Source organism: Pagrus major, chromosome 23 (genome assembly GCF_040436345.1).
Source record: "Pagrus major chromosome 23, Pma_NU_1.0".
Classification (NCBI taxonomy): Eukaryota; Metazoa; Chordata; class Actinopteri; order Spariformes; family Sparidae; genus Pagrus; species Pagrus major.
This window is the reverse complement of record NC_133237.1, coordinates 19,303,108-19,328,916: the sequence shown is the minus strand read 5'-3', so window position 1 is coordinate 19,328,916 and position 25,809 is coordinate 19,303,108. Positions and strand designations below refer to the sequence as shown.

At 43.6% G+C, this 25,809-nt stretch overlaps 1 protein-coding gene across 1 annotated transcript in view; it reads left to right on the top strand.

The window, feature by feature from the left end:
- The window catches only part of arhgap23a (Rho GTPase activating protein 23a), a 58,905-nt gene that overhangs the window by 22,603 nt on the left and 10,493 nt on the right, over positions 1–25,809 (top strand). The window contains exons 2-12 of the mRNA XM_073494637.1: positions 9,513–9,716; positions 12,956–12,980; positions 13,359–13,451; positions 14,663–14,741; positions 15,350–15,404; positions 17,064–18,693; positions 23,164–23,319; positions 24,467–24,578; positions 24,671–24,710; positions 25,190–25,327; positions 25,412–25,720. Of these exons, the coding sequence (XP_073350738.1) occupies positions 9,513–9,716; positions 12,956–12,980; positions 13,359–13,451; positions 14,663–14,741; positions 15,350–15,404; positions 17,064–18,693; positions 23,164–23,319; positions 24,467–24,578; positions 24,671–24,710; positions 25,190–25,327; positions 25,412–25,720 (2,841 nt within the window). The remainder of the gene's footprint in view (positions 1–9,512; positions 9,717–12,955; positions 12,981–13,358; positions 13,452–14,662; positions 14,742–15,349; positions 15,405–17,063; positions 18,694–23,163; positions 23,320–24,466; positions 24,579–24,670; positions 24,711–25,189; positions 25,328–25,411; positions 25,721–25,809) is intronic.

Below are 25,809 nucleotides of genomic sequence, written 5' to 3'. Positions count from 1 at the left end.
CCATGCCCGTTGGGCACAGCCAGAGCTCTCGCCAGCCCAGGGTAAGGAGAGGTCAAAGGATTTCCTTTAGTGGCAGGAGTCATTGATTCATCGGCTGCAGTGAAATGATTGGATGATTAATTCTTATTGATACCAAATTAATGTTTTAGTAGGAGGCAGTAAATATAGTTAGGTAAGTAGGTAATGATGGATATTTTTCAGATCAATTGATAACTTGTTTAGCCTGTAGTGTGAGAAAACAAGGACTAAGGCTGCAACTAGCAATTATTTTCATTGTTGAGTAATTTGTCGACTATTTTGTCAATTAATCAATTACTAGTTTAGTCCATAAAATGTTAGAAGATGGTAAAACCGACGATCAACCGACAATTATGTCCTCAAAAGTCTTGCGTTGTACTCAACTCTAAGATGAAGTAAAGAAACCAGAAAGTAATCAGATTCAAGAGACTGGAATCAGTGAAACTGGACATTTTTTCCTTAAAAAAAATTCTCAAACTGATTAATTGATTATCAGAATAGTTGGCAATTAATTTAATAGTTGATTTAAAGTTGCAAATTCTCACATTGGAGAAGCTGGAAGCTACAAATGTTTTGACAATTAGTAAAATAGCAATAACTGATCATTAAAATTTGACACGCTAACATGATGATGCAAACATATCGTTGGCTGCCCACAGGGATTTCTGTGCCTCTACAAGACCACACACACACACACACACACACACACACACACACACACACACAGTGATATCAGCAGAATCATGTCCAGAAACCGCTGCGTGGGATTGTTTCAGTCACACATGTCAACAGAGTATCTGAGTAACTGTCGGCCCATTGTTTGAAATCTGTTAACTACTCAGCTGCTGACAGCTCTCAGTGTCTCCAGGCAGGTAGTCGTGGTGCCTTCAGGCTGCTTCTGTTGGACTCTCACTGTTTTGTGACCTTGGTATGTGTCGAGGGATTTAGATGCACAGTTAGATTATATCTGTTTGGGCTCAAAATGAAGAATAATGTCACCTTTGAACATCTCCATCAGCTTTTTCTTACCTTGTGTCTTGTTTATTTTGTCTGTAGTGATGTCATGTGTGGCTTTTTTTATTTGGATTATTCAGATTATTTGATGTTTGCGGTCTTTGTGATAGTCTGATAAACATCTCTGGATTTCAATCAGTGACGTAATGGTAAACAAAGTAGTGCAAACAAGGCAAACAGCCAGCAGTGAAGGAAGAAACACGTTTTTAAATTCAAGCGTTGGATTATTTACCTTTTTCTTTCTTTGAAGACCCTTTCCTTGTGTATCTTACATTATTTTTAAGGATATAATCCACAAATTATACAAGATAGAATGAAACTGAGGTTGATTTCTGTGCCACTCTTTTATTCCACAGCTGATGTGTGTTTTCGCCCATGTGATTCTGTACGTGTGGCATATTGACCCCTTCCTTCCTCGGAGGGGCTTTGTAATTGGTGGCTAAAGACAGATGAAGGGGGCTGCTAAGTGCCACTTTTAGCGAGGTGTTGTGCAAAAGCTGCGCGATTGTGCATTCCCACCCCCCACAATGCCCTCAGAATTCAGGGCATCACTTCCCCACATGATCTCATTTCGGTGTGGGCATTTATGTGGAATATCGCATCCCCCCCTTTTTACCCCTTTTTCCAGGTTGTTACCATCCCCCCTCTTGACTCGTTGACACAGTTAAGAAATGCCACAATCAGGAATGTGAGTGTTGGGGGAGGAGAGAGAGAGACTGTACGGACACAGCTGGGACAAACACACTGTACACAGTTGTGTTTAAGGAGAGAGGTGTCAGTTACAGTGAGAGAGTTTCATTGGTAAAGAGGAGGAGACGCAGCAAAGTCCTTGTCGGTCGGCAGCCATCTTGGCAAAACTGATCAAAACTGCTTAAAAAGTTTGATGACTGTGCCACAAAATAAGATTTTCTCACTGGTACTACTACTGCGCAAGCCTACGGTTTCGAGACAACAATTTGACGAGGATACTCAACATGATGGCGTCAGATCATCCGACCATTAACTTTTTAACTTTTTTTTACCTTTCTCTGTAATCCTGTGCAAAAGCGTGATATCCTCTTCTTGCCTGTCTATTAGGAGTTCGTCTGCAGCCGCACCAAATGGTTTGAAACTGTCGTGAATCTGGATTATGTGCTCGTGTCAGTGCGACGACACGATTGGCTGATGTGTTTCCTGGTTCGGCTGTGATAACGCAGACGATTGGCCATCAGGGGAAATGTGTCTTATAGCTTCACTCTCTGGTGTTTAGCACTTTTCTATTCAAAATGCCTTAAGCAGTTTGTCTCCTCTCTCTCTTTGTCTCTGGCAGTCACCATCTCATACTGATGATGTCAAGTTGCTCTGAGTCATTGATGCTTATCCAGATGCTAACATCATACAGGTCTTTTATCTCTACATCAAATAACGTCATTGTTTTTTTTTGTATAGCGCCAATTCAAAACAAAAGTTATCTCATGAGCAGTTGGATCATGTCTAGACCATTCTCTTCATTTAATATATTCACAGAGACCCAGCATTTCCCCCATGAGCAAGCACTTGGTGAGAGTTGCGAGTGTCTTTGATTTTTATTGTTGTTGTGATTTTTTCTTTTCCAGTGTTGCATCTCTTAACTTAAAGCAGCAGTGACAAGCAGATTCTATCATTGACGCTACCCACATAAATACGACATTTTTCATCAAGATCCATGCAGTATTCCCTGAGAAGTTAACGGAAATGTTGAAAAATCTCATTTTGTTAACGAGAGTAAAAGAAAGTTCCTGGATCTGTCCCTTTATCCGGATCCGCACCAAAAGTTAATGGGGTCTATTCTGGCCAGAGACCTATCCTCCATCCAATTTTAATGGAAATCCGTTTGGTAGTTTTTGTGTAATCCTGCTTACAAACCAACCAAAAAATGCAGAAAAGCAAAAATAAACCATCGTCAGGATAACTTTATGTCTATATTATGTAACAAACTTGATTCTCCTTCCTGATTGAGAGCATAGAAAAGTTCCTCATTGTTAATAGGATGTAAATCTTAACTTAACAAACTTTCTTTGGTACTTTCCCTTCCTTCAAACGCGTCACAGTGAAAAGTCCCTGGCCACACATTTAAACACGTCATACACGAACTACAAGTATCTCTGCCCACTCAGAGCCACCGAGTCATCCTGTAAAAGTTATTCTAAAACTTCCAGCTCCTCCTGGGCTTTTTTTAAAAAACAAGCATCACAGGCATCACCTGCAGCGAGCCGGGTGTCGTCACACAAAAGAACAGTACAATATGTTTTGCTGCTCGAGTAGAAAACCCTGTTTAACCGACGTTGCATCATCACCTGTTAGCCTTGTTAAACTAACAGTGGGGTTGAACTGGTTTTTGAGCACACATACTGATGTTGCATGCAAACACACTCACACGCACACATTCATGGCTCATAAAACGCCTTGTTATGCAAATCAAACAGGGATGTACAGTTTTTGAACTTGTGTTTTGGATCCTCAGTTGTCGGGAAGGTTGTGTTCTTCGGTCGGATATTCATACACTCGTCATGCGTCTCCTTCATGGGACATAGGATGCATTTAGACCTGCAGAGGTGGTGCAGCGCGCCCTCCGTGTGGCCGGTGAGTCCAGGAACCATCAGGACGAGTTTGACTTTCGCCTGGCTCCCCCTTGGCAGCCCGGCTCAGGGCCGCGGCTGCAGACAGCCATCGGGATTAAAGGCTCGTCAGCATTTGTAACGTCCGTAAAGCTCCACTTTTCAAACAGGTTGCAGCTCTCAGCTGTTTAAAAGAGCATTATTGTTCTGCCCTGCTGGGGTGTTAGCAGGAGCTCGGCTCCCCGACAGTCGCTGCATTCCTACGTGCTGCTTTACCTCTGGATGGAGCGAGGAGAGGAGTGTGTGTGTCTCTGTGTGTGTTAACCAACATGTACGCTGGTACCGACGATTATAGCTGCAGCATGACTGTATCATCATGTCCTAGAAAAGCCTCTTACAAACAGAAAATCCACTTTTATCAGATTTTGTGAAAGATTATCACCTATTTTTAACATTTGTTTTTATTTTAACAAAGCTGATGGAGCGCTAAATGTTGGCACTGCCAGTTAACCCTTTTAATTCTTGGCAGTTTTTACTCCATTTTATGGTATCGGCACTACTAGCTTAGCTATACATAGCCTCGTATTGTTATTTCACTCTGGCTGTCATTTATCACTACTAATATCTGTATATGAATGGATAGAACAGAGTCCGTGTCACAAGGTTACAACTTAGTGATGTTGAAAAGCCCCCAAAAAGCTAATTTTCCTGGATTTATATTATGTCCCTTTGCTTTGAGTGATGATATCAGCTCCCATCTATAGAGGACTGAAATTGCCCAAATGAAAACTAACTAAATACATAATAATAATGATATAATAAACTTTACTTATATTTATATTTTTCTTAACAAAGTTACAAAGTGCTTTACAAAAAGAAAATAAAACCAGACATGGCAGATAAAATGAAAGTAAAGGACAAGAGCAAGTACGACTTAAAAACAATAAAAGGCATAAGATCAAATACAAATATATGAAAAAAGAGCAGGTAATAAAATAAAAATTGCTCAATAAATAAAATATAAATAGAGATAATATTAAAAATAGATATAGGCATACATTGATTTATAAAATCTGACATAAATTGATATTTCTGTATTAATTTACATCCGCATTTATTTACCTTTGTATTAATTATTCCTATTTATTAACTTTACCATTTGATTTTCCATTTTATTCATACATGTATTAATTTATAAATGAATTTTTTATTTACATATTTATATCTGTATTTTCTTTTTACATTTCTTTATCCACTTAGAAATACCACTGTTAATTTGTTTATTGAGCCATTTATTTATTTTTGATCTTGGCAGTTTCAGTCTTCCGTACCCATCATTGGGTGATGGAAACCAGTCAGGTGGATTACCTTTGATACCAAATAAAACATCGTAATTTGATCAAAAGTAACAAGGAACACCTTCTTTCTATAACATTTCTAAGCAGATTTCTGGACATTCACCTACAGTGGACAGTCTTTACTTCTATCTTTTCTGAAATCACTGGAAAGAGCAAGTCTCCCTGGCTTCTGTATTATGCGTATGCGGTCTGTGCGCTCCTGTTTGACTGAGTTATGACTCCAAAACAACAACTCTTGAACCGAAGTGCATGAATTGAGTTCAAAGGGTTAAAATCTGCAAACATCCTCTGCTCTCCTTCCACCACATACATTCTGTCTTTTCAGTCATGCATCTTAATGATCCGCCTTCTAATTGAAATCAGGCGGGTAAATATCCACAGGGAAGCGCTCGCTGCTGTGTTTGTTGTCACCACTAAACACCTCCTCAAAGCAGGAAGCTGTCGTGTGGCACGATAAGCTGCCTGACACATTCAAAAACAGTTGTTTCCAGTGCGGCTTTTCTCGTGTGTGCTTTAATAACATCATCCTCGGGTGGTAATGAGATCCCTCAAGGCAATGTATTATCTGACGGGCGCTCAGAGTTTATTTATTACCGTAATTGGCTTCAACAGGTGAGAACATGTCTAGATATCAGTGCTAACAGGATATATTTCCAGTAGGAGAGGAGGAAATGTCTTCTTTTCGAGCGAGGTTTCCCTTGTCTGTGCCCTCAGCCTGCATAGGAAGTCAAGTTTAGACTGAAACCGCAGAAAAAATTTTCCAAGTGCCTTGTTGGTTAAGTGTCCGACTGCCTGGAGAGTCCAGAGCATGTCAGCAAGTTTGGATTTTGGGTGAAAACTGAGCTGTGGAAGACAAACTGGTGGTGTCAAGGTGACGAGGGTACGCAATAGGATTTATTTAAGGCTTCAGGGGGGAAAGGTCGACTGTACACTTTGGCAGAATAGACGCACATCCCACAGAGTCCAGAGCAGCCGAGTGGGAAACAGTGCTGGCTCAGAGACCCAGTCAGACCCTGTGTGTTTTGGGTAATCACAGGGTTTGGTATTCCCAGCGCCGGGAGGGGCCATGTGGTCGAAACCGGCGTGCTGGAGCCTGTCCCTTGCTGGGGCCCGATACTCCTCCTCCTTCTCTTCTTCTACGTCCTCCTCATCCTTCTCCTCTCTGTGCTCCCTCACCTCCTCTGCCAGTTCCAGTGTGTGTTTCAACATGTCCAAGCCAAAACCGCTCCCTCTGAGGAATTCACTCCATCTCTTCCTCCTTTTATTTCCTCGTTTTTGTCTCCTGGCGAGCGTCTCCTTTCCTTTATGATTTTTTATTTGACACCCCAAACACGCCTCCGTCGTCACGCACTTCTTCATGTTGCTCTCATGTCACACAAAGGGCCTCACTGCTTGCCTTTTTGAGAAAATAGCAGGTGTTACTTTACTTTGTTTAGACTGCCAGACTAAAGATCTGCAAAATATACACTTCATACTTCAGAAGAGGCTTTGTGGTGCTTTGGAGTGGAAGAGAACATCCACGTTTTCCAAAAACAGGGCTGCAACGAACGATCATTTTCAGTTTGGATTCATTCGATGATTATTTTCTTGATTAATTGTGTGGTTGTTTGGTCTAAAAAGTGTCAGATCAATTTGTAGATTTATTTAATAGATGACAAATAATCGATGAATCTCTATCCAAATATGTATCTGCCAACTTGAAAGACATTTCGTAAAGATATCTAAATGCCCAAACGTGTTTTTCGTCTCCTGGTCCTCGGATCTAACAAAAATATGTGTTAATTTCCGGATTTCCATGACACGAAAGCCTGCTTTGAAAGAGGAAGAAAAGGTGGAAGGGGAGGCGAGGCGAGTGAAGGAAACTGGAAGGAAGGAAAAAGAGGAGTGAACGAGTGGGAAGTACCTCCATGATGGAGCGAGAGAGAGAGATCTCTGAGCAGGTTTTTATTTATAGGAGCGTCTACCACACTACCACACTTCCTGCCTCCGGCCTGCCGCTTCCTGTTGTTGTGTGGCCTGCCAGGTCAAAGTGTGTGTGTATGTCTGTGTGTGTTTGTTATGTATCAGTGTGTGTTTGTGTGCAGAAGGGGGACAGGAAGTGAAACGTGGGGTGCCCATTTTGGGGGGGGGGGGGGTTGCAGCTCGTTGTCTAGACATGTTCACCTCTGGGCCACTGACATTAAAACACACAAACATTCTCACACTTCAGACAGTCAACAGAACGCTGTGGTCAGCTTACCCGCTGAAATGTTTGAAAAATCCATGAATCAGCTGGACTGGTATCTTTTAAGGGCATGTTTACACCGATTGTGTGCACCCAGTTTGATTTATTGAATCTTAACCCTGGTGCATTCAGTTTTATCTGGTCTGAAAAATGCCAAAGTGACGCCGAACTACACCTACAACACTGTAAACATAGTTGTCTCTCAGTGTACTGAGCTCTTGCTGCTGGTGTTGATTTGTAGCTTGCATGAAATCACAGACTAGAAATTTACCAGATTTATCTTCTGATTATCATCCAGTAACTGTGTTGACTCATACTGAACCTTTTCCTTGCAGGCTGTTGGCAGATTGAGCCATAAGAGACAGTACTATTTGGGAGCAGAGATGAGTGCACCATGATTTAAGAACCTTGATTTAAGTTTGCAGCTGCTGGTTTTGTTTGTGAGCCTGAAACTTACAGTACTGAAAGTGTCACAGTTGGGAAATTGACACTATTATTGCACACTGAGATGACTTATGATTTATCTTTGAAGTAGGGCTGCAGCCATAGGTGTCATTTACATGGGGGACGCTGTCCCCACCGTTTTTTTCACTTTTCAAAGCATAATAGGTTAACAATGTTCCGAGAAACAGCTTGAAACACCAAGAAATGTTGTCTATCAAATGAAAATGGCTGACTGACATGCATTTCTACAGTAGATGTAATATTGGCATTGTTCGACTGACATGGTGTTAAAGTGGTGGATGAGATGGATATGGATGACTGTACTTGGTTGATCAATGTTATCGTGCATTTTATGCCCAGTATATTCCTATTTTTCTTCCACTGTAATTATCTACTCTGACCTCACACTGATCCTCATAATCATTTTGTCGATTAATCGATCGGTTATTTGGTCTTTAAAATGTCAGAAAATGGTGAAAAACTGTACTGATCTTCAGTCGTGAGTGTTCAGTTCTGGTAGTCAGTATGCTTGAAATGTCAATTTGTACTAAACTGACGTCAAGTGGCAGCTAATATGTATTTTTAATATTAATTAATCTGCCAATTAGTTATGATTTATCTCTTAATCATTTGATTAAAATGCTTCTTTTGTCCAAACAGCAGTCCAACACTCAAAGATATTCTGTTTATTAGTACAGAAAACAAAGACAGACAACCAAATATTTACAATTGAGAAGCTAAACCAAGTGATGTCTTTTGACATCTTTGCTTAGAAGATATCTCGAACAATTAATGGATTTTCAGATGTGTTGCAGATTGACTTTTTGTCAGTTGACTAACAGAATAATGACTAATTTTTTCAGCTCTACATTCAAAAAAACATAATAAGAAAAGGTTTTCCAAAGTTTTCATGCTTTATTTTTTGTTTTCAAGTTGTGTTAGTTTACAGAATTTCAGTAGTCCATTCCTGTCATGTGTCTATGTTAGCACATTTAAAGATTAATTGAGTTTAATAGACATGCTGACAAGTGTATTTAATCTATCTAAACTAAAACATACTGTATGTGTAGTGCATGCTAAAGCACAGCAGATGATTGATCGTCTGGGTTGGGACAACACATTGATGATTACAGTGTTCAAGCTGTTTCCCAAATTTATGATCCGCTCCTTGAGGAGTTCAGTGGGTTCAGTTTAACTGAGAAACGTTTGATAGTGAACACGCAGAGCAAGATAACCAAACCTCAGCAGACTTGATCTCTGAGCTGAGGATCTCCCTCCTCCTCACTCCCGCCTGTTTGGTCAGGTGATGGTGTTTGACTGACAGATGTGGGTCGTCGGGGCAGCATGAGGGTGATAGTTCTCACGTGTGTCTGTCAGCTGAGCTGGCTGGGCTTATTTACTCGACCTCAGGAATGAGATATTTAGAGAGCGGGTGAAAATCTGCCTTTATTCTCCACTCAGAGTCCAGATTCCCTCTGGACATTCTCTCCCTGTGATAAGACCAAGGTCAGTGTGTTCAGAACTGGGTGAAGTCCCACGTTCCCCCCTCAGTGCTGTCTAGACGGGGCCCTTCCTGATAGTGGACCCCCCAGGTGTGTTTATGGCCTATTGTTCTGAGGGTGGTGGCATTCAGGATTTAGCAGCCTCTGAGCTGCATTCAGGACTTCACGAGAAAGCTGCTAATGTAATACCCAGCAGCAGAGTTGCCTCGTGCATCTCCAGGGAATCATAAAGTGTGTTGCATCTGGAAAACTGGACCGTTTCTTTCAGTTCTGGTGCTAATTTTGAGAAAATCCAGCAGATTCTCATCAAGCAAAAGATGGAAAAAATATGCATAATCCTTCCTGAATCTCACCAAAACTCTGTCTGTGTCCACAGGCTAAGGGGCGGAGGGATGGTCTCTCCTCAGCCGGTGACAACCCTCGGCCGCCGATGGCGACCCGGCCGGGAAGGGAGGGGGTCGGCGTGGGCTGGAAGGGTCCCCGGACGCTGGTTCTCCATAAGAACTCCCAGGGTTTCGGCTTCACGCTACGCCACTTCATCGTTTACCCTCCAGAGTCCGCCCTGCACACAAACCTCAAGGTGAGAATTGAGTCTTTTCAACCAGCCTTTTTCAACTTCCATGTTTTTACACCACACACACATCCTCTCCGTTTCACACTAGCTGGCATTAAGGCTTTTCAAAAGCCTTACGTTTAACTTGCTGATCCCAGGACAGAGCCAATTTGTGCTCGGAGATAAAACCAATCATACTGAAGTCGAGGGTCAGCGAGGTTGAGCTGAGCGAAATGAACTCACAGACAACAGGAGAAAACAAGCCTGGCTGATTTGAGAATGAACAAACCAAGCCTATTAAAGCAGGGATCAGTGAGATTTAAGAGAAATTGGTGAGAAGCATAAAGAAAACGTTTAATTGTTTTTCAGCGTCACGTCACAGGCCTTGGTGAATCCGAGATTGTTTTGATGTGTGTGAGTGGTTATTTAGCTCTTTGAGGTGTGGGGGCAAACGGCTCCAGATGTGAAATTGAGGGATATGGAGGCAGGGGTGGGGTGAGCCAGCTGAAACAAGGCCTCTATTATTATTCCACCACCCCACCATCCAGCAGCTGCAGATAGGAGCGCAGATTGAATGAGATCTGTTGTCTTAGCCTGGTACCACTCTCTGGCAGTCAGGCCGTACCAGCCCGGCTCCGAACAATGGGCCCACTGCTGGCCTTTGGCCCCGGTTCTGTCCTCGTCTCCTCTGCCTCGAGGGTCACATGGTGTTTTTGGGACAATCGGACCCACAGAATGAAGAGGCCGCGTGAAAGTCTCCCAAATTACCCTCATAGTGTCCAATTATCAGAGGCCTATGACCCAATTGAGCACTCGTTTCATGGTGTCTGCAGGTCCTGAAAGTCTTTAAGAGTCTCCGATTATATTATGTAAAACATTAATTCATCCATTCCACCTTAATTTGTACTCATTAAGGGGCAACCCTCATTTACATTGACATCGAGTTAATTACAAAAACAACAGACATTTACTAACAAAGAAAAGGCAATACTACAAATAGCTAATAAAAAGCCATTAAAACTTTACGATTAGGGAAGATAATTTGATTTAAATGAAATTGAAATGTCAGATATAATACAGTTATGTTAAAGCCCCTAAAAGTGTGTTTTTACGATCAAACAAATTATTGTTTGATATGTGTGTTGTTGGGGTCTGTATCAAACAAGCTTGTTTTCTTACATCTGGAGAACTTACACTATTATTGTCTTTATAATCATATGAAGAACTGTGGGGGTGGGTAGTTTTAAAGATGTAACATCTTCTGCAGGTGTTGACCCACCGTCTCACCTGCCCTCTTCTCACTGCCTCCTCCTCAGTCTTGGATATTTTCAGACTGGAGGCTGGTCACTTGCTGAGTGTCCCCAGCTCGGCGCTCTATTCTGGGGGGCGGCAGCTCTCCTTTCTCTGCCTCTAAACCCCCCACCATTGTCTGCGCAGCCAGGAATGAGCCCACTCAGCGCAGCATAAAGCCAGGCAGCAGTCAGCCCACCGTGCCCCTAAACCCAAACTGCCCACTCAGCTTAGTATATGTGTGTGTGTGTGTGTGTGTGTGTGCATGTGTGTGTGTGTGGACATGATCAAACAACCTGCAGCTATCGAATCTCACCACCACCATCCTCACTGCTGATAGCTGTGTGTGTGTGTTTGCTTCACATGACATCATGAGTATCTGACAGACTGTCTAACCTGAAAGTCATCATCTCTGCTGGAGCTGCACTTCAATATTTTTATACAAGAAAAGCTCATTAAAACACAAACAGGTCTGTCTTGGTTTGGCTCGAGTCACCTGTAAACACTCACTGCAGGATGAAATGACAGAAGGGATACTTATAACTTCTCCTGTGGTCTGGAGTTGGTGGAGATGAAGAGATTAACCAGGGTAAATTTACAAATCCCATCGTGTCAGGGTTGAAACTTGACCCAAACTCTGGTTTTCTTGGCAAAAAAAGTTCAGAGTTTAACCTGTATTATGTTAAAGCTTCAGATCTTAAAACCTGGAGCTTGAACATTTCTGCCTGTGACAAAAAGTACCCAAAAAGTGAAAGTCACCCATATGAAGAAGCATTTTGCTATTAAATGTACTTATGCGTCAGGAGTACAAGTATGACACGTGTATTAAGAATGACAGATCTAGGATGCCAGCCACCTAAATACACCTGATTTTGTTTTTTCTTCATGATCCATGTATTGACAAAATGGGGAAAAACGCCCTCTCTCGCAATATTAAAGAAAGTGAGAAAAAATTCCCAGATCCGTCCCTTTATCCAGATCCGCACCAAAAGTTAATGGGGTCTTTTCTTGGCCGAGACCCGTCCTCCATCCAAGTTTTGTGGAAATCTGTTCTGTAGTCCGGTGCACCGAACCCCTGCTCAGGGTACTCGCTCTGACACCTCTTCATACATTAATGCATGTGTATAGGTCCTCTTTGTGCACATATGTGTGTATTTCGGGCCCGTGAAAGATTGAATTTCCTTGAAAATAAAGTATGTGTTCTTCTTCTTCTATCACTGCTGTGAAGTAAAAACCCTCAGTGCAGCATCATGTGTGAGGAGTTGTGTCCTACAAGATGTACGTAAACCCTGAATCAGCATTGGGTAATACTCTAAAAATAGTCCCTCTGTTTTTCCAGTTGCTGAACGGCCAAAACTGTTTTCCAGTTTAATGAGAAAATGAGTAAGACAGAGCGTCTTATTATCAGTCCCGAAACCTTTTCAGGTAGTGCAGCAAATGTTCTCTGTCCTCTTTCTTCCCAGAAATCTGAATGTCAAAATCGACAAACAATAAATTCAGTTAGTTGTTTTGCTTTTTTTCAATGTGAAAGAAAGGTTGGAAAGGACTCAAATTAAAGTTGTTGTAGGTGCTCTTCTGGATAGGGACAGTGTAGACAGGAAAAACCCCAAGACAACTTCAAGGCGCTCTCTTTTTATACAATTAAAATGCCTTTGTTGTCGTGGCATGGTCATGTGAGACCTGCAAAGAAAGTCAGACATGTTTTTGTCATCAAAGTTTCGTCAGTGAGTGAAAAAATAAAACCTTCTTCTTTTGTAGTTTGGAGATCATCTTCTAGGTTTTTTTGCTGCTGCTGTAAAATTGTTTGCGTCTCACTGTCAGATCTCTATCATCTATCCGCTAAAGACCCAATGCTTAACAGTTTCCTTAATTATTAATATGACAATGAAAGTGTTAATTTTGTCTGCTGCATTTTTTTTTATTTCTGTCTTCTAAACTGGTTGTTTTCTATAAATATTTGTTTCTTTTCTTTGCAGGATGAGGAGAACGGTAACGGAAAGGGTGAGTGTTCTCCATCTCTCTGCTCCGCCTTCTCATCAGGCGACAAATTTAAACCTTTATGGTGGGATAACTGATGATGTAATGAGCTGGGACCTCCTGTACTCCCTCCTGTTGCCTCTGCAGCCTTTCTGCGCCCCCTACAGGACACTATGCTGCACTGCATCTTAAGCAGTCTAGTGCACTCAAACTATAATAGACAGTAAATGTTGAGTATTAATTTATTTCACAGGCCGGGAAAGTCATTAACACAAGTCTTTAAAAATCTTGAAACACCTGTGTTAACCTAAAGCTTTACTTGATTTATTTTAAATATGAAGCGTTTTTTACAATTCAATCCTAAATCATTGCATTTCTTCTTCTTCGTCTTTTGTCACTCAGGGTATCAGAAAGGTCGAATGGAGCCGATGGACACCATATTTGTGAAGAGCGTCAGAGAAAAGGGTCCGGCCCACCAGGCGGGCTTGTGCACAGGTAAAGGGAACATATGGTGCCGGAGCATGAATGTCCTGATTTGCATTGGAAATCTGTTGGGGAGCGCTCCGGTCACGTGACACTGCCGACTCGAGCGGATGCACAATGCAATGAAAGATTCAGAGATGGGCGAACAGCCAGGAGTAAAAACCCTTTCTCATTAGCACAGAACTAGATCATATGGAAAATATATTTTAGCCTTACTGGAGACAAGTTGTTGTTTTTGAACTTCTTTGGATGATTTAACACCAATACCAGTGTGACAACTCAAATCCTCAAGTGCATTTGAACGTGAAAGAGCTGTTGAAGTGTTCCTGTTGTGTCTCGTTGCCTTAGAGAGGCAGCAGATCGAACCAGTGTGCATGCTTTAACATAAGCTGTCACATCGAGAAAGTCACATGCATGAACATATGCAAACACTCACTGTGAGCACTTTGTATGTGTTTCAGCTTGCATGAGTACATACAGACTTTCTTTCCTGGAGCCTCAGTTCACAAAATGCAAAACTGTGATGGCAAAAATTCACTGTTCATCTGAGGAGAAAATACTCATGATTTTGAAGAGACTTTAATTTGATCAATGTTAACATTTTTTTACAAGATCACTGGAAGATGCTGCCTTCAAGGCACATGGGAGACAAGGAACCTTGCTTTTTGATAAATGAGATAAGATCATGGTGTACTTTTCGCTAAAAGTACGCTTTTAATGATAAAAAGGATTACATTTCAGTTGTCTCAGACTGAGGCACACCTCACTGTCCTTTCATGCCTAATACGGAGAATAAGCTTAATGTTTTGCCTGCATGTTTTTGCGTTGTTGAAATTAGACACACCTTAGCTATTAGAACATTAATAAAGAGAATATACACTGCAAAAACTCAAAAAGCCAAAAGCTCCAAATAAATCCAAATATATCTCATTACACTCTATATATAAGACAAACCCAGAAAGTAGTATTTCAGTCAGATAAATTGGACATGTTTTTAAAGAATTAATAGATTTATTTTTACTTATTACAAGAAAAAAAGGTCACGATAACTGTGTGACTGAAAATCCTGTTTCCACCCCTGAATTTTGAGTTTTGTTAGCTTTTTTGGAAAAGTGTCCCTGCTCAGTGTCTCCCAGGCGTTACAGGAGATTTGCACCTGTTGACGGTCCAGATGTCAACATACAGACCTGAATATAATATAATAATATGTCTGTGTTTTGCAGGGGATCGGCTGGTGAAAGTGAACGGGGAAAGCGTTTTAGGAAAGACGTACTCGCAGGTGATCGCCCTCATCCAGAACAGGTAAGACATCCTGCCTGCCTGTCAGCGCTTTGAGCCTTCGGTGTGTTGATTTAGTGAAACGTCTATTTGCTTTTTCTTTGCAGGCTTGCCATGTAGATGACATACAGCTAGTCAATAATGTTAGTTTTCTCTGGTTTTGAAAAAGAATAGCCAGAAGCGGTGTCCTCTACACACTCACATGTTTTACACGGTCCCTTAGTCAGATAATATGGCTCTACAGAGGGGAAAAGTGAAACTGGACTGGGTTTTAAATCTCACGAAAGAAACTATTGTTTTTCCATCCAGATGCTTGGGTTAGACTCTGAAACCTCAGACTCTGACCTCCTGCTAGACCCCAATATCCACAGGGAGGTCAGAGCTCAGGGAGGTTAGAGGTGTGACTGACTTTTTCTCTCTCGATGGAAATTCAGATACCTTAACTTGGGGCTGGGAAAATATGGATATTATATCATTATCATGATCTGATGGGATGTGTCTCACACCTTGTATCGAGCACCAGGTCAGGATATTGAATGAGAACTCAGTAGAAGAAGCCATTTTCTCCTCGCCCAGTTTGTTTTTCACCTCTAACTCTTTATTCTTCCTGTCCTCCCCTCTTCCTCCTGCAGTGAGAGTGTGTTGGAGCTCTCCATTATGCCAAAAGATGAAGACGTGCTACAGTTGGTAAGTGTGAGCATTTCATGCATTAAACATTTTATTCAGGGTTTGTACAGCTAAACCAAACACTTCTTTATGCCTTTATTATATCTAAATTGTTACTATAAAGGTATATTGTCACTTTTTTAAAATATTTCCAGCTGTTATATTTAACTCTGATCTTGTGTTTTGATCATGATTATTGAATGCTTGATAATTTCGACGCCAGGAAACAAGAAACAGACATTAATTTTAGAAGATTTTTGGTTTACACGAGTGTCATCTTGAAGTCGATATTTGAAGTAGAGAATATTCCTAACCTTGAGGACATAATGGTTAAAATAAAAACATTTCCCATAACTTGGAAAGAATCTGAATATTCTGCAGTCCTTGTTTGCAGAGTTGAACCTAGATTCACCCTGTCATTGTCCAAGAATGTCGAGATTTTCTTAGAATGGCTGCAGAGTGACTCAGAGGCTCACTGCTCTGTGTTTAGATTACAACACGCATTCATTAAAAGCTGCTGGTATCCTGACTGTCGAAGCTTACGTTTTGAAAAAAACAGCTCCGTGCTCGTTCACACGCCCATGTACTGTACGGCACATTTTTTTCGCTCCACAGGTTGCTCCATGCTCGCTCACATGATCAGACATGCATCATAACTCGTCCCTCCCATTAACCTGGAGCAACATGGCAACACAGAAAACCATGTCGCCAGATTTAAGCGATCCTTCACGCAGAAACATCAGCGTTTCAGCCCAAATGAATGGGTTCTAATTTTAAATACACTGCCATGTTTTAACATTTTAAACCCACTCCTCTGTCCTCACACTCCTCCCCTCGCTGCCATGCCTGTATCTGCTGCATTCCTCGCATGACATCACCAGTGCTGCGCCTCCTTCCACACTCCCACAGGGTGGAGTAATAGGCAGAGAATGAGAGGGAGGAGAGAGGGAGTTTGGAAGGAGCCGAGAGAGGAGACAACAAGGAGATCAACAGATAGAAAACTCACGAAAAAAGTGTTAGAAATAAAGACAAAGGTTGATTGTTTCTGTGAGAAGGAGGGTGTAAAATCTGAAGAACGGCAGGAGAGGACAGTCGGTGAGGATAAGTCTTGTGTTCTTCCTCTCTGTGTCTGTTTGTGGTGACTACAAGCTTAACATGCTGGCAGAGCAAAGTTCTGGACTGGAAACCCTGAAAAACTTGTCTAACTGTGCGACTTAATCATTAGAATGGAAAAAACAGTTTGCTAGCAGGTGTGTTTTTGTTCCTCTGGTACTATGAAGTCGAGTTGAAGCTGTGAGTGTTGCTTTGAATGTGACTAATTGTTAAAGAAATGGGTTAATTTGTGTACATATCCAACAACATTAGTGAGGACGTATGTGCAGCTGGTGTATGTGCAGCGAGTGTTGTGGCTTTAGCTCAATCCAGTTCATGCTAGCTAGCGTGTGTTTGTGCTGCGAGTCGAGGCCCTGGGGACAAACTATGGCAAAGTGGTTGAGCTTAGAGATTGTTCCACTTTAAGGCTTGTTGTGTAATGTACAGAGGCATGAAGTTGTCTTATAGAGTTATGGTTGTAGTCTTTGTTGCTGTCAAACATGTTTACAGTGAGAGCACATTTTGATTTAAAGTCATCACACACCTTCTTCCTGTCATGTCTTATCTCTCTTCTCCTCCATCCCCCAGGCATACTCCCAGGATGCCTACCTGACAGGCAACGAACCCTACTCAGGGGGAGCTGAGCACCTCCCGCCACCGCCTCCCGTCTGCTACCCGCGCTCCAAGACCACCACCCCTGCTGGAGCCCCTCCGTCTGCCCCTATGGGCCAGAACCAGCTGGATAACTGGAGTCGCTGGCCAGGCTCTTCCAGCCCATCTTCACCTCTGGATAACCGCTCGGCTGTGGGCAGCCCAGCCAGCTGGCAGGAAGGGCGATCAGGGGAGCCAGGCGGTGTGGGTCACAGCAGCCCAGCCCACCGCACAGAGGAGATCCAGTACGGTATGACCAGCCAGCAGCCTCAGGGGCAGACCAGGGGGCGCTCCTACTCTTCATCTTCCTCATCAGGAGGCCTTCTTTCCAGCCCACTGCAAGTCCACTACCCTAATCACCACGGAGCCGGATCCTCGCAGGCTCAGCCGCGCAAGTCCAGCTCAGCCTGGACCAGCCCCCCTCCCCCCCAGCTCAGCCAAGGCCGCAATGAACGCTGCCAGCAGGCCCTGTCTGACTGGTACTACAACCAGATGCCTGAGCGCCCAGAACGCAGCATGCAGACTCGCCACCGCAGCTATTCTCAGGACCGGCTCAGTGAAAGCAGAAGGCAGCAGCAGCGGACAGGTGCCTGGCCGCACAGCGCCTCCCAGGACACTCTGCTGTTACTACAGCAGTCAGGACCAGGACCTCATGGAGAGCCCTACTGGTCCTACGCAGACTGGGAAGGGGGTCCAGGTAGGGGCCAACCAGCCTCTAATTATACCCGAACACGCTCTGAAAACCTGCTGGCCCAGTACGATCGCCATGGCCGCTCATTAGAGATGCTGGACCGAGCAGCAGCTGGACTTGTCTCACCTCGGTTTGAGAGGCCTTCGTGGCACCAGCAGGCTCCCCAACCGCCCCCCAGGACTGACGCCTACCCGAGGCAGGGGAGCCATTACGGTGCAGCACAAGCTCCTCCAATGTCCCGACCATCACATTCTAAACACCACCCGCAGACACACACCCAAGCCCACTCCCAGCCTCAGCCCCAGCAGCCTGCCCCCCAGAGCAGGCGGCTTCCCCCCGGGCAGAGCATGGACGACCAGCCGGTCGGCTACCGCAGTTACAGCCCCTCTTTTTACCGCAAGACGGGCCGCATCATGCAGCAAGCCCACTCTTTCAGGGACCCTTCGTACTCTGGCCCCCACTTGAACTGGAACCCAACACCTAAAAGCCCCCCAGAGGGCACATCAGCACCCCTAACTGCCTCTACTTCATCCCCTCTTGCCTCTGCCTCTCCCGAATCCCAGGACAGAGCGTACAGGCCGACAAACCATGAGAGGGAACGAGGGTCAGTGGAGGGGCAAGCAGAGGTGGTGGCACAGACGCAGGAAGTGGTGATGCGGCAAAAACCTCCCACTGGGCGGAGGAACGCCTACGGTATGCGTCACCCCCACTACGCGCTGCCCATGGACGGGCTAGAACCCTCTTTGTTTTCACCAGATCCCCCAGACTCAGCTCCTGCCCCCGGTTCCACAGGAGATGTAGCCCCACGCAAACCAAACGGCAACCTCGCCCCCCTCCCCATCGAGGATGACTCGCTGGCCTCCATCCCCTTCATAGGTAAGCGAGGGATGTTTGAGCTTCATCCCGATGCCTTAATCCCCCACAAAACCTCCTTCTGACCTTGAGATTTCATCGCTTTCGTTCTAATTCTAATCCTCATCGAATGTTTATTGAATGTTAGGGAAAGCTTAACTGAGAGGAAATGCAAAGCTGAAATTCAGACAAAATTATGAGTTTGGGGGAGTGTGTGTGTTTTCTTAATTTCCTTCTTGTCTGTCTGTTCAGGCTCCAGGCTCTATTCAGTTTCCATTTTCTCATTGTGATGCTGCTGTTATGTGTGCACGTGTTTGTGTGTCTGTGTGTGTGGGGTAATACCGGCACTTCCCACTGTCTTACAGACAGAATGAGTGGATTCATTGAATCATATGTGATGGGAATTCACAAGTCCTGCCCCTGGTCTCTAAGGTCGCCTCAACATGATGAGGAAATGAGGCAGTGTCTTGACTTCAGGAGTGTTTGTGTGTGTGTAGTAGTGCTAGATATTTACCATAATTCCTGTAACAGGTCATTACTAAGATTTTTGAGGGTCTTGACTCCCTGCACCACAAAAAGAGACAAAGCAAGTGGTGTCTGTGTTGCCTTTGACACAACAAAACTGATAACATCTCCATCCGCCTCAGATGATACCAATAAGCAAATGTTAGCTTGCTATCATGCTAAACTAAAGCTGGTGAACACTGTGAACATTATACCTGCTATAAACCAGCATGTTAGCATTGTCATTGAGAATATTTTGGCACGCTAGCATTAGCATTTAACTTAAATTACCTGTGTGCAGTGTAGTGTAGCTTGGCTGTAACCTCTGAGCCTCGTTTCATCTTAACCACTAGGAAATTTGGCTTTACAAAATATAAAAAGGTGTAGTTGTGTCAATTTTATTTATTTATTTCAAAAGCTTCCTTTCCTGAAACACGGACTGAAGTTTTTTAAAATCATCCAGCAGAAACAAATCTGGAGGACACAAGGTTGTTTACACCAGTATGTACAGTTATGGCCTACATATGTTGGTGTCAGTGTGAGGCTACTGTGGTCGTGTCCCGGCTTGTTCCCTGCTCAGAAAAGACTCGCAGAGAAAGGGCTCTGCAGGCTTCATATTGGCTTGTACTTGAGCAGCCATTAAGTCAAACCATACGCAAACGAAGCGAGTCGGTCCGACGAGCCATCAGCCTGTCACAGCCTGAAGAAAACCGCCGCTGCTTACCCTAATGCTGAATAGATTCAAATCAGCTGACTTGGAAGCTTTTGACCCAACATGGAATGGCCGCCGATATTTGAGCCAAGCCACGCTCGGCCAGAGAAAGTCATTTAAAGGGAGAAAATCCAGCGGATCAGCAAAACCATGAGGCATCTCTGTGCCTCTGCCTCAGTCTGTCGGAGCACATTCTTGCCTCGTACCTTCAGAAAGCAGGCAGGCAGAGCTGCAGGCTGGGACACGTTTAAAGGCCATAAACAGAAACTGGGCTAGTTTCTCCCCATAGACAAGAACTAGCTTCTCTCTTCTCCTTCTGTCTCCATCTCTTCATCTCTCTGACGGTGATGCTGATATGATCTGGGCCCCGTTTGGGAACATGCGTTTTAATTGGCTGTTATCGCTGTTGTCTGCAAAGCACAGATGTCTGTGAGGTAGAGTAGAGAGCACAAAAGCAGGCTGTGTCTGACGGCAAATATGTTTTCATGACGTCTTGTACAGAGAAGATTTCCAAACTTTGATCAAGTATTTAGCAGCTCGTACAGTGTGAATGAAACAGGAAGAGGCATGTCAACAGATGCAGTGTTTTACTCTGTACCCACTCGGAGTCTTTCACCATGAATCTGAGCTGTAAATTACCAGGAGGTTTTTGTGGCGCTCCTTGTGGGGAACAGTAGGGGCCCATACACTCAGCTCCCGCCCGCCCTCAATGCTGCTATTGTGCTGCTCTGGAAGATGAAGGGGTTTGTGTGTCTGTGTGGGTGTGTGGGGGGTTCAGTCTACGACTATCTTAGCTGGGCCCTGAACACAACAGACCAGCACCAAGACCTTCTGTACTCTGTCCTCTTATTCCCTCTGTCTTGTCTTACAGGCTTTTTTCTCTCCTCTTTTCTAGATTCCTGTTTTTGTTTCTCCATCTGACCTAAAAATCTAGAATACTGTCAAGTACCAAAAGCTGCCATCTAATACTTGGTCAGATGAAAGTTGAAACAAGTAGTTGATTCACAAAATAATTCACAATGTTATCTACTGACACTGCAGGTAGAGCGTCTTACCCTCTACTGTCATCTCCTCTGACACGATTTTGTACAGTTGTGGCGTTAAGGTGCTTTACCGCCACCTAATATGAAAATGCCAATAAATCGGTCTGGCTCTAATTTTATTGATCACACAGTGAATTGCTTTATAGAGACAATAATAGGCAGAATAAATGTTAATGAAAATAATTGTTAGTTGCAGCCCAGTTCTCATTTATCTTATCTTTAATCTGACTTTTGCTGATTTAAACCATTTTGCCAATCACAGGCAGTTTCATTTGGACAGAGTTCTTGTACAGCTGTACAACATCTAACATTTGTAACAAGTTTGGTTTGTTTTGTTTAATAGAAAAAAACTGTTTTTGCAGAAAAAAACATGTTTGTATTTCTCAGATTAAAGGGGCTCTGTGGAACTTCTGTGTTGTGTTGGAAGCCGGTCGTCAGTTTATGTTAGCGGACTCGATTTCTAAACTTACATTAGCTACTGTTGCTCTCTGTTAGCAGAGCAGAGAGAGGCACTGAGACGAGGCAGTCGAGAACGTACATAAAGTCACATCCTTTGAACTGTAGGAGAAAATCCGAGTCCTTCACGAAGAAATACACAGTCCAGCAGCATTAAACAACTTCAACAAATCGTCCACAGGCTTGTATAGATAAACCAGAAAGATGGGAAAGGTTTAATTTCTCACGTCACATTACAATCTGCTCACATATGGTCAATAAAAAGGGTGATTAATACATGTAAATTGTTACATAGAGCCACTTTAAAGTGTAGAAAAGGGTATAACTTTGGTGCTGGTTCTGTCAAATATCAGTTTTCAGCAAAGTAAGTAAAGACATCCTTGCTGTACGCTTGGTAACACTGCATTTTTCAAAGTAATCCAATGAGTCACTTATTCACCTCTCTTTTTAATGAAATCTCTGAGTGCTGAGCTCCTTATTTGTTGTAGGACATGCTGTAGAGTCGGGACAGAGCGGTATGTTGCTCCCCTCTGCTGGTCCGTCTCCGTGCCTCTGAGCTCACTCTCTGGCTGCCCCTTAATGACGGCCTTTGTTAAACCCACAGCCCGGCTATTTCTGGGCAGCGCTGTAAACAGGCAGATTCCTCATCCCAGATTGGAAATGTTTTCCGCCTTGAGTCGGGCTGTAGTATGCACAGGAGGGAGGAATAGAACTTAGAGGGGTGGTAGATGGAAGACGGAAAGAAAAAAGAGAGGAAGGTGAAAGATGGCGAAGGTGAGGGATGTTTTCAGGAACAAAGAGGGAAATCAGAGCTGAAAAGAGCAAGAATTTACAAAATGATTATGCGGTGGTCTGTTGGGGTGAACCTCTGACTGAATCCTTCCAGTCTGCAGGGCTGTGTGAGGCTGTGCTGCCCCCTGTTGTCCCCACAGAGAAACACACAGCGAAGCCTCGCAGCGATTCAGCCCTGACAGTTTATAATGTCACAGACAAATCCAGCTTCTCCTCACTTTATGCAAATATCAGGCCGGCCTCTAATCCTCTCTGTCAGTCCGGAAGTGTGAACGTCTGTGAGAGTGTGTATATGTTCACGCATGTGTGTGTGTGTGTGTGTTGCAGTTTCATATCCCTTTGCATCAGCCTGCAGTAGCCTGTGTGACCTATAAAGCTGCTTTATGCCTTTGTCTCCTTGAACACTGCGGCGTTCATTCACGGCTTAAAAAATACCACTTAATATCTGCGTCCGGTCATCAACCATATTCTGTTATGTCCCCACTGGATTGTGACACATTTTCTCACATGTGTGCTCACCTGTATGAGATCACACGCTGTGCTGTCGATCTCATAAAGAACTGAAACCTGGAGCCAGTAGATTTCTGTTAAAACCCCCCTCTGTTAGCAGCAGAAAAGCTCTTCTTATGGCAACAGGAGGCACAGGTACTGCGTCGTCCGTCATATATTTGCTTATTTGTGTAACTTTCTGTCTCTGAGGTTGCACTTGTTGTTGTTCTTTAAGCTTCTTCTGTGGATTTCTAAATGAATGAATTGTGTTTGTGGTCTTTTGTTTCTCACTTTCGAGTACAATTGTTGAAAATGTAAATGAAGAGTCTCTTCCTCGCCGTTCCTCTCCCTTTTAAAAACCTCTCCTCCTCCACGCTTTCTCCTTATCTAACCCCTTTTTTACTTTCCTTCCTTTTCCCCTTTCTAACACCTAACCTCATCCCCTTCTTCTCCTCTCCTCCTCCTGCCTCCTCCTCCTTCCCTCCACCCCTCCAACAGATGAGCCGACCAGCCCCGGCGCTGATTTGCGCGCCCGCCACGTGCCGGCGTCCTCCGTGGTGTCCAGCGGCATGAATTCGGCGCCCGCCGTGGTCACCAGCCCCGCCTCCCCCACCTTCACCTTCCCCCTCACTAGGCTCTTCTCACACGACTGCAGTGAGTGCCCCCCTCCTCCCCCCTTCCTCCCTCCCTCCCTTCCTCCCCACTGCATGCAGCTGAAAAGTGTTTTTACCTGCGATGACGAGCCCTATTTTTACTCCAGAGAGGGGTTGATGATTTTAAAACCCTGTGTTTGATCCACTAAGATTTCCATCTTATCAAGTATTTTGAGTTATTGAGTCCTAAAAGTCTTGTTTTCTGAGATTAAGTGGCAAAATCTGACAGTTTCAGACAGTTACTAATTAAAATAAAATTGTTTAAAGAAGTTATGTTTAATTTTTTTGTGATTTTTGTCCAGAAGTTGGTCTAATAATTCTACAAAATTAGATTTTTATTAGGACCAGGCAGCAATAATCTGACTTTACTTCAAAACAAGACTTTATGGGCTGAATAACAAGACAAAAATCCTTGCAAAGGATGCAATTCTTGGCAGTGTTGTACCATTTTTGCATGTTGGATTTGTATATTGCATGTTCTGCATGACAAATACTGTACAAACATGTTTGTTGAGAATGTGTTGGGTTGTTTTTTAGGGCTGTGATTTACGATTGTAAATATCTTGTGTTGTCCACAACCAGAAGATATTTAATTTACTGTCGTAGAGGAGAAAAGAAACCAGAAAGTATGCACATTTAAACAGCTGAAATCAGAGAATTTGGACTCAAACCGATTGATCGAATATCAAAATAGTTGTCGATTAATTGACTTTAATAGTTGACAACAAATCGATTAATCATTGCAGCTCTGCTGTTTTTCTACATGTGCATGAAGCCTAAAAGTCAGTGTGTTTCAGACTCACTTTAGTTAAATTGGACAACTTGCATGAAGTTTCTTTGATAAAAATGGCTCAAATGCATGTCAGTCTGTGTTCACAGATGCTACATCTGCATGCCAGTGGTGAGAAAATGTAATCTAACCCACAGTTCCAGCTCCCCATCCTCACCACACCATCCCTTCACTTCACTCAAATCCCCGACCTCCACCACCTCCTGCTCCCCCCTCACTGTCCCCATCTCCTAATCCAACACCGTCCAAGCTGGTGATTGGCATTACATCACATTCTGTCTTTCTCTCTGTCTCTGTCTCTGTGTTTCTCTTTCCTTCTCTCTCTCTCTCTGTGCTCATTCATCCTCTCATCGAGCAGGCAGTATTAAATCCAGTCGCCGTTCCTCCTATCTTCTAGCCATCACCACTGAGCGCTCCAAGTCATGCGACGAAGGACTCAACTCGTTCAGGGAGGAAGGACGGGTCTTCTCGTGAGTAATGTTGAGACAGCGACAACTGGCTGGTTTATTAAATGAGATGTGTGGACAGACATTTTGACAGTTCACTCTGTTGCACTTCACAGGAGGCTACCGAAGAGAGTGAAGAGTTTCTTCACAGACGGGGTGAGCTCTTCATCTTTGATTAACACACATAAAGCTACACATTCTCTCACTTTTCATCATCTAAACCTTATTTTTTTTATACATCCTGCCCTTCTTTCTCATATACTCTGCTTGTGCAAGGTCCTTTAGCCAGATCTGATCGACTGCTGCAGCATTCAGATGTTTTTATAGTTGCTCTTTTTGGCACCGTTGTCAGTATTTACGTCTCTATGGCACAAGAATTTCCTCTAGGATTAAGAAAGTTCTATCTTATCTCATAACCAAACTCTCACCACCACCGACCGAATGATTCTCAAGATTTTAACCTTAGAGATGAACATATTGATAAAAATGGATATTATTTATATTAATATTTCAGCATGAGCATACAGGGTCGCATAGAGATTTACTTTTTGGGGGGTTTTCATGTATAAATAATCTAAAAGTCATATTTTAATGACACAACAGATGTTTTGAACATTTCCCCATCTGTGTTTCAGTCTCTGGACAACCTGGGAACAGCAGAGGAGGTTCGATCCAAACGGCACTCCACCTCAGAGCTCGGTAACATCACTTACAGCGACGTACGGCGAGAAGGATGGCTGCACTACAAACAGATCCTCACAGAGAAGGGCAAGGTGGGTGCACCAGACTGGTTAGAAAATAATCGGAGGCACTAAAAGATTTAAAGACTCACATATCTTCTCATCTGTCCTTCACAGAAGGTGGGCAGCGGCATGCGTCCGTGGAAGCGAGTCTTTTCGGTGCTTCGCTCCCATTCGCTCTTCCTCTACAAGGACAAGAGGGAGGCGGTGCTCCGGGGGGCCACGATTGGCGGTTCAGCCGATGAAGATCAGCCAATCAGCATCCGGGGCTGCCTGGTGGACATCGCGTACAGTGAGACCAAACGGAAGCACGCCCTGCGGCTGACCACACAGGACTTCTGTGAGTACCTGCTGCAGGCGGAGGACCGGGAGGACATGCTGGACTGGATAAAGGTCATCAGGGAGAACAGCAAGACGGACAACGAGGTCAGAGGACACACCTTTACCTGTCAGATGTTAACATTGCCCGTGACTGTACCTGTAGTATGTCAGTTTTATCAAAAGTCATAACTCAG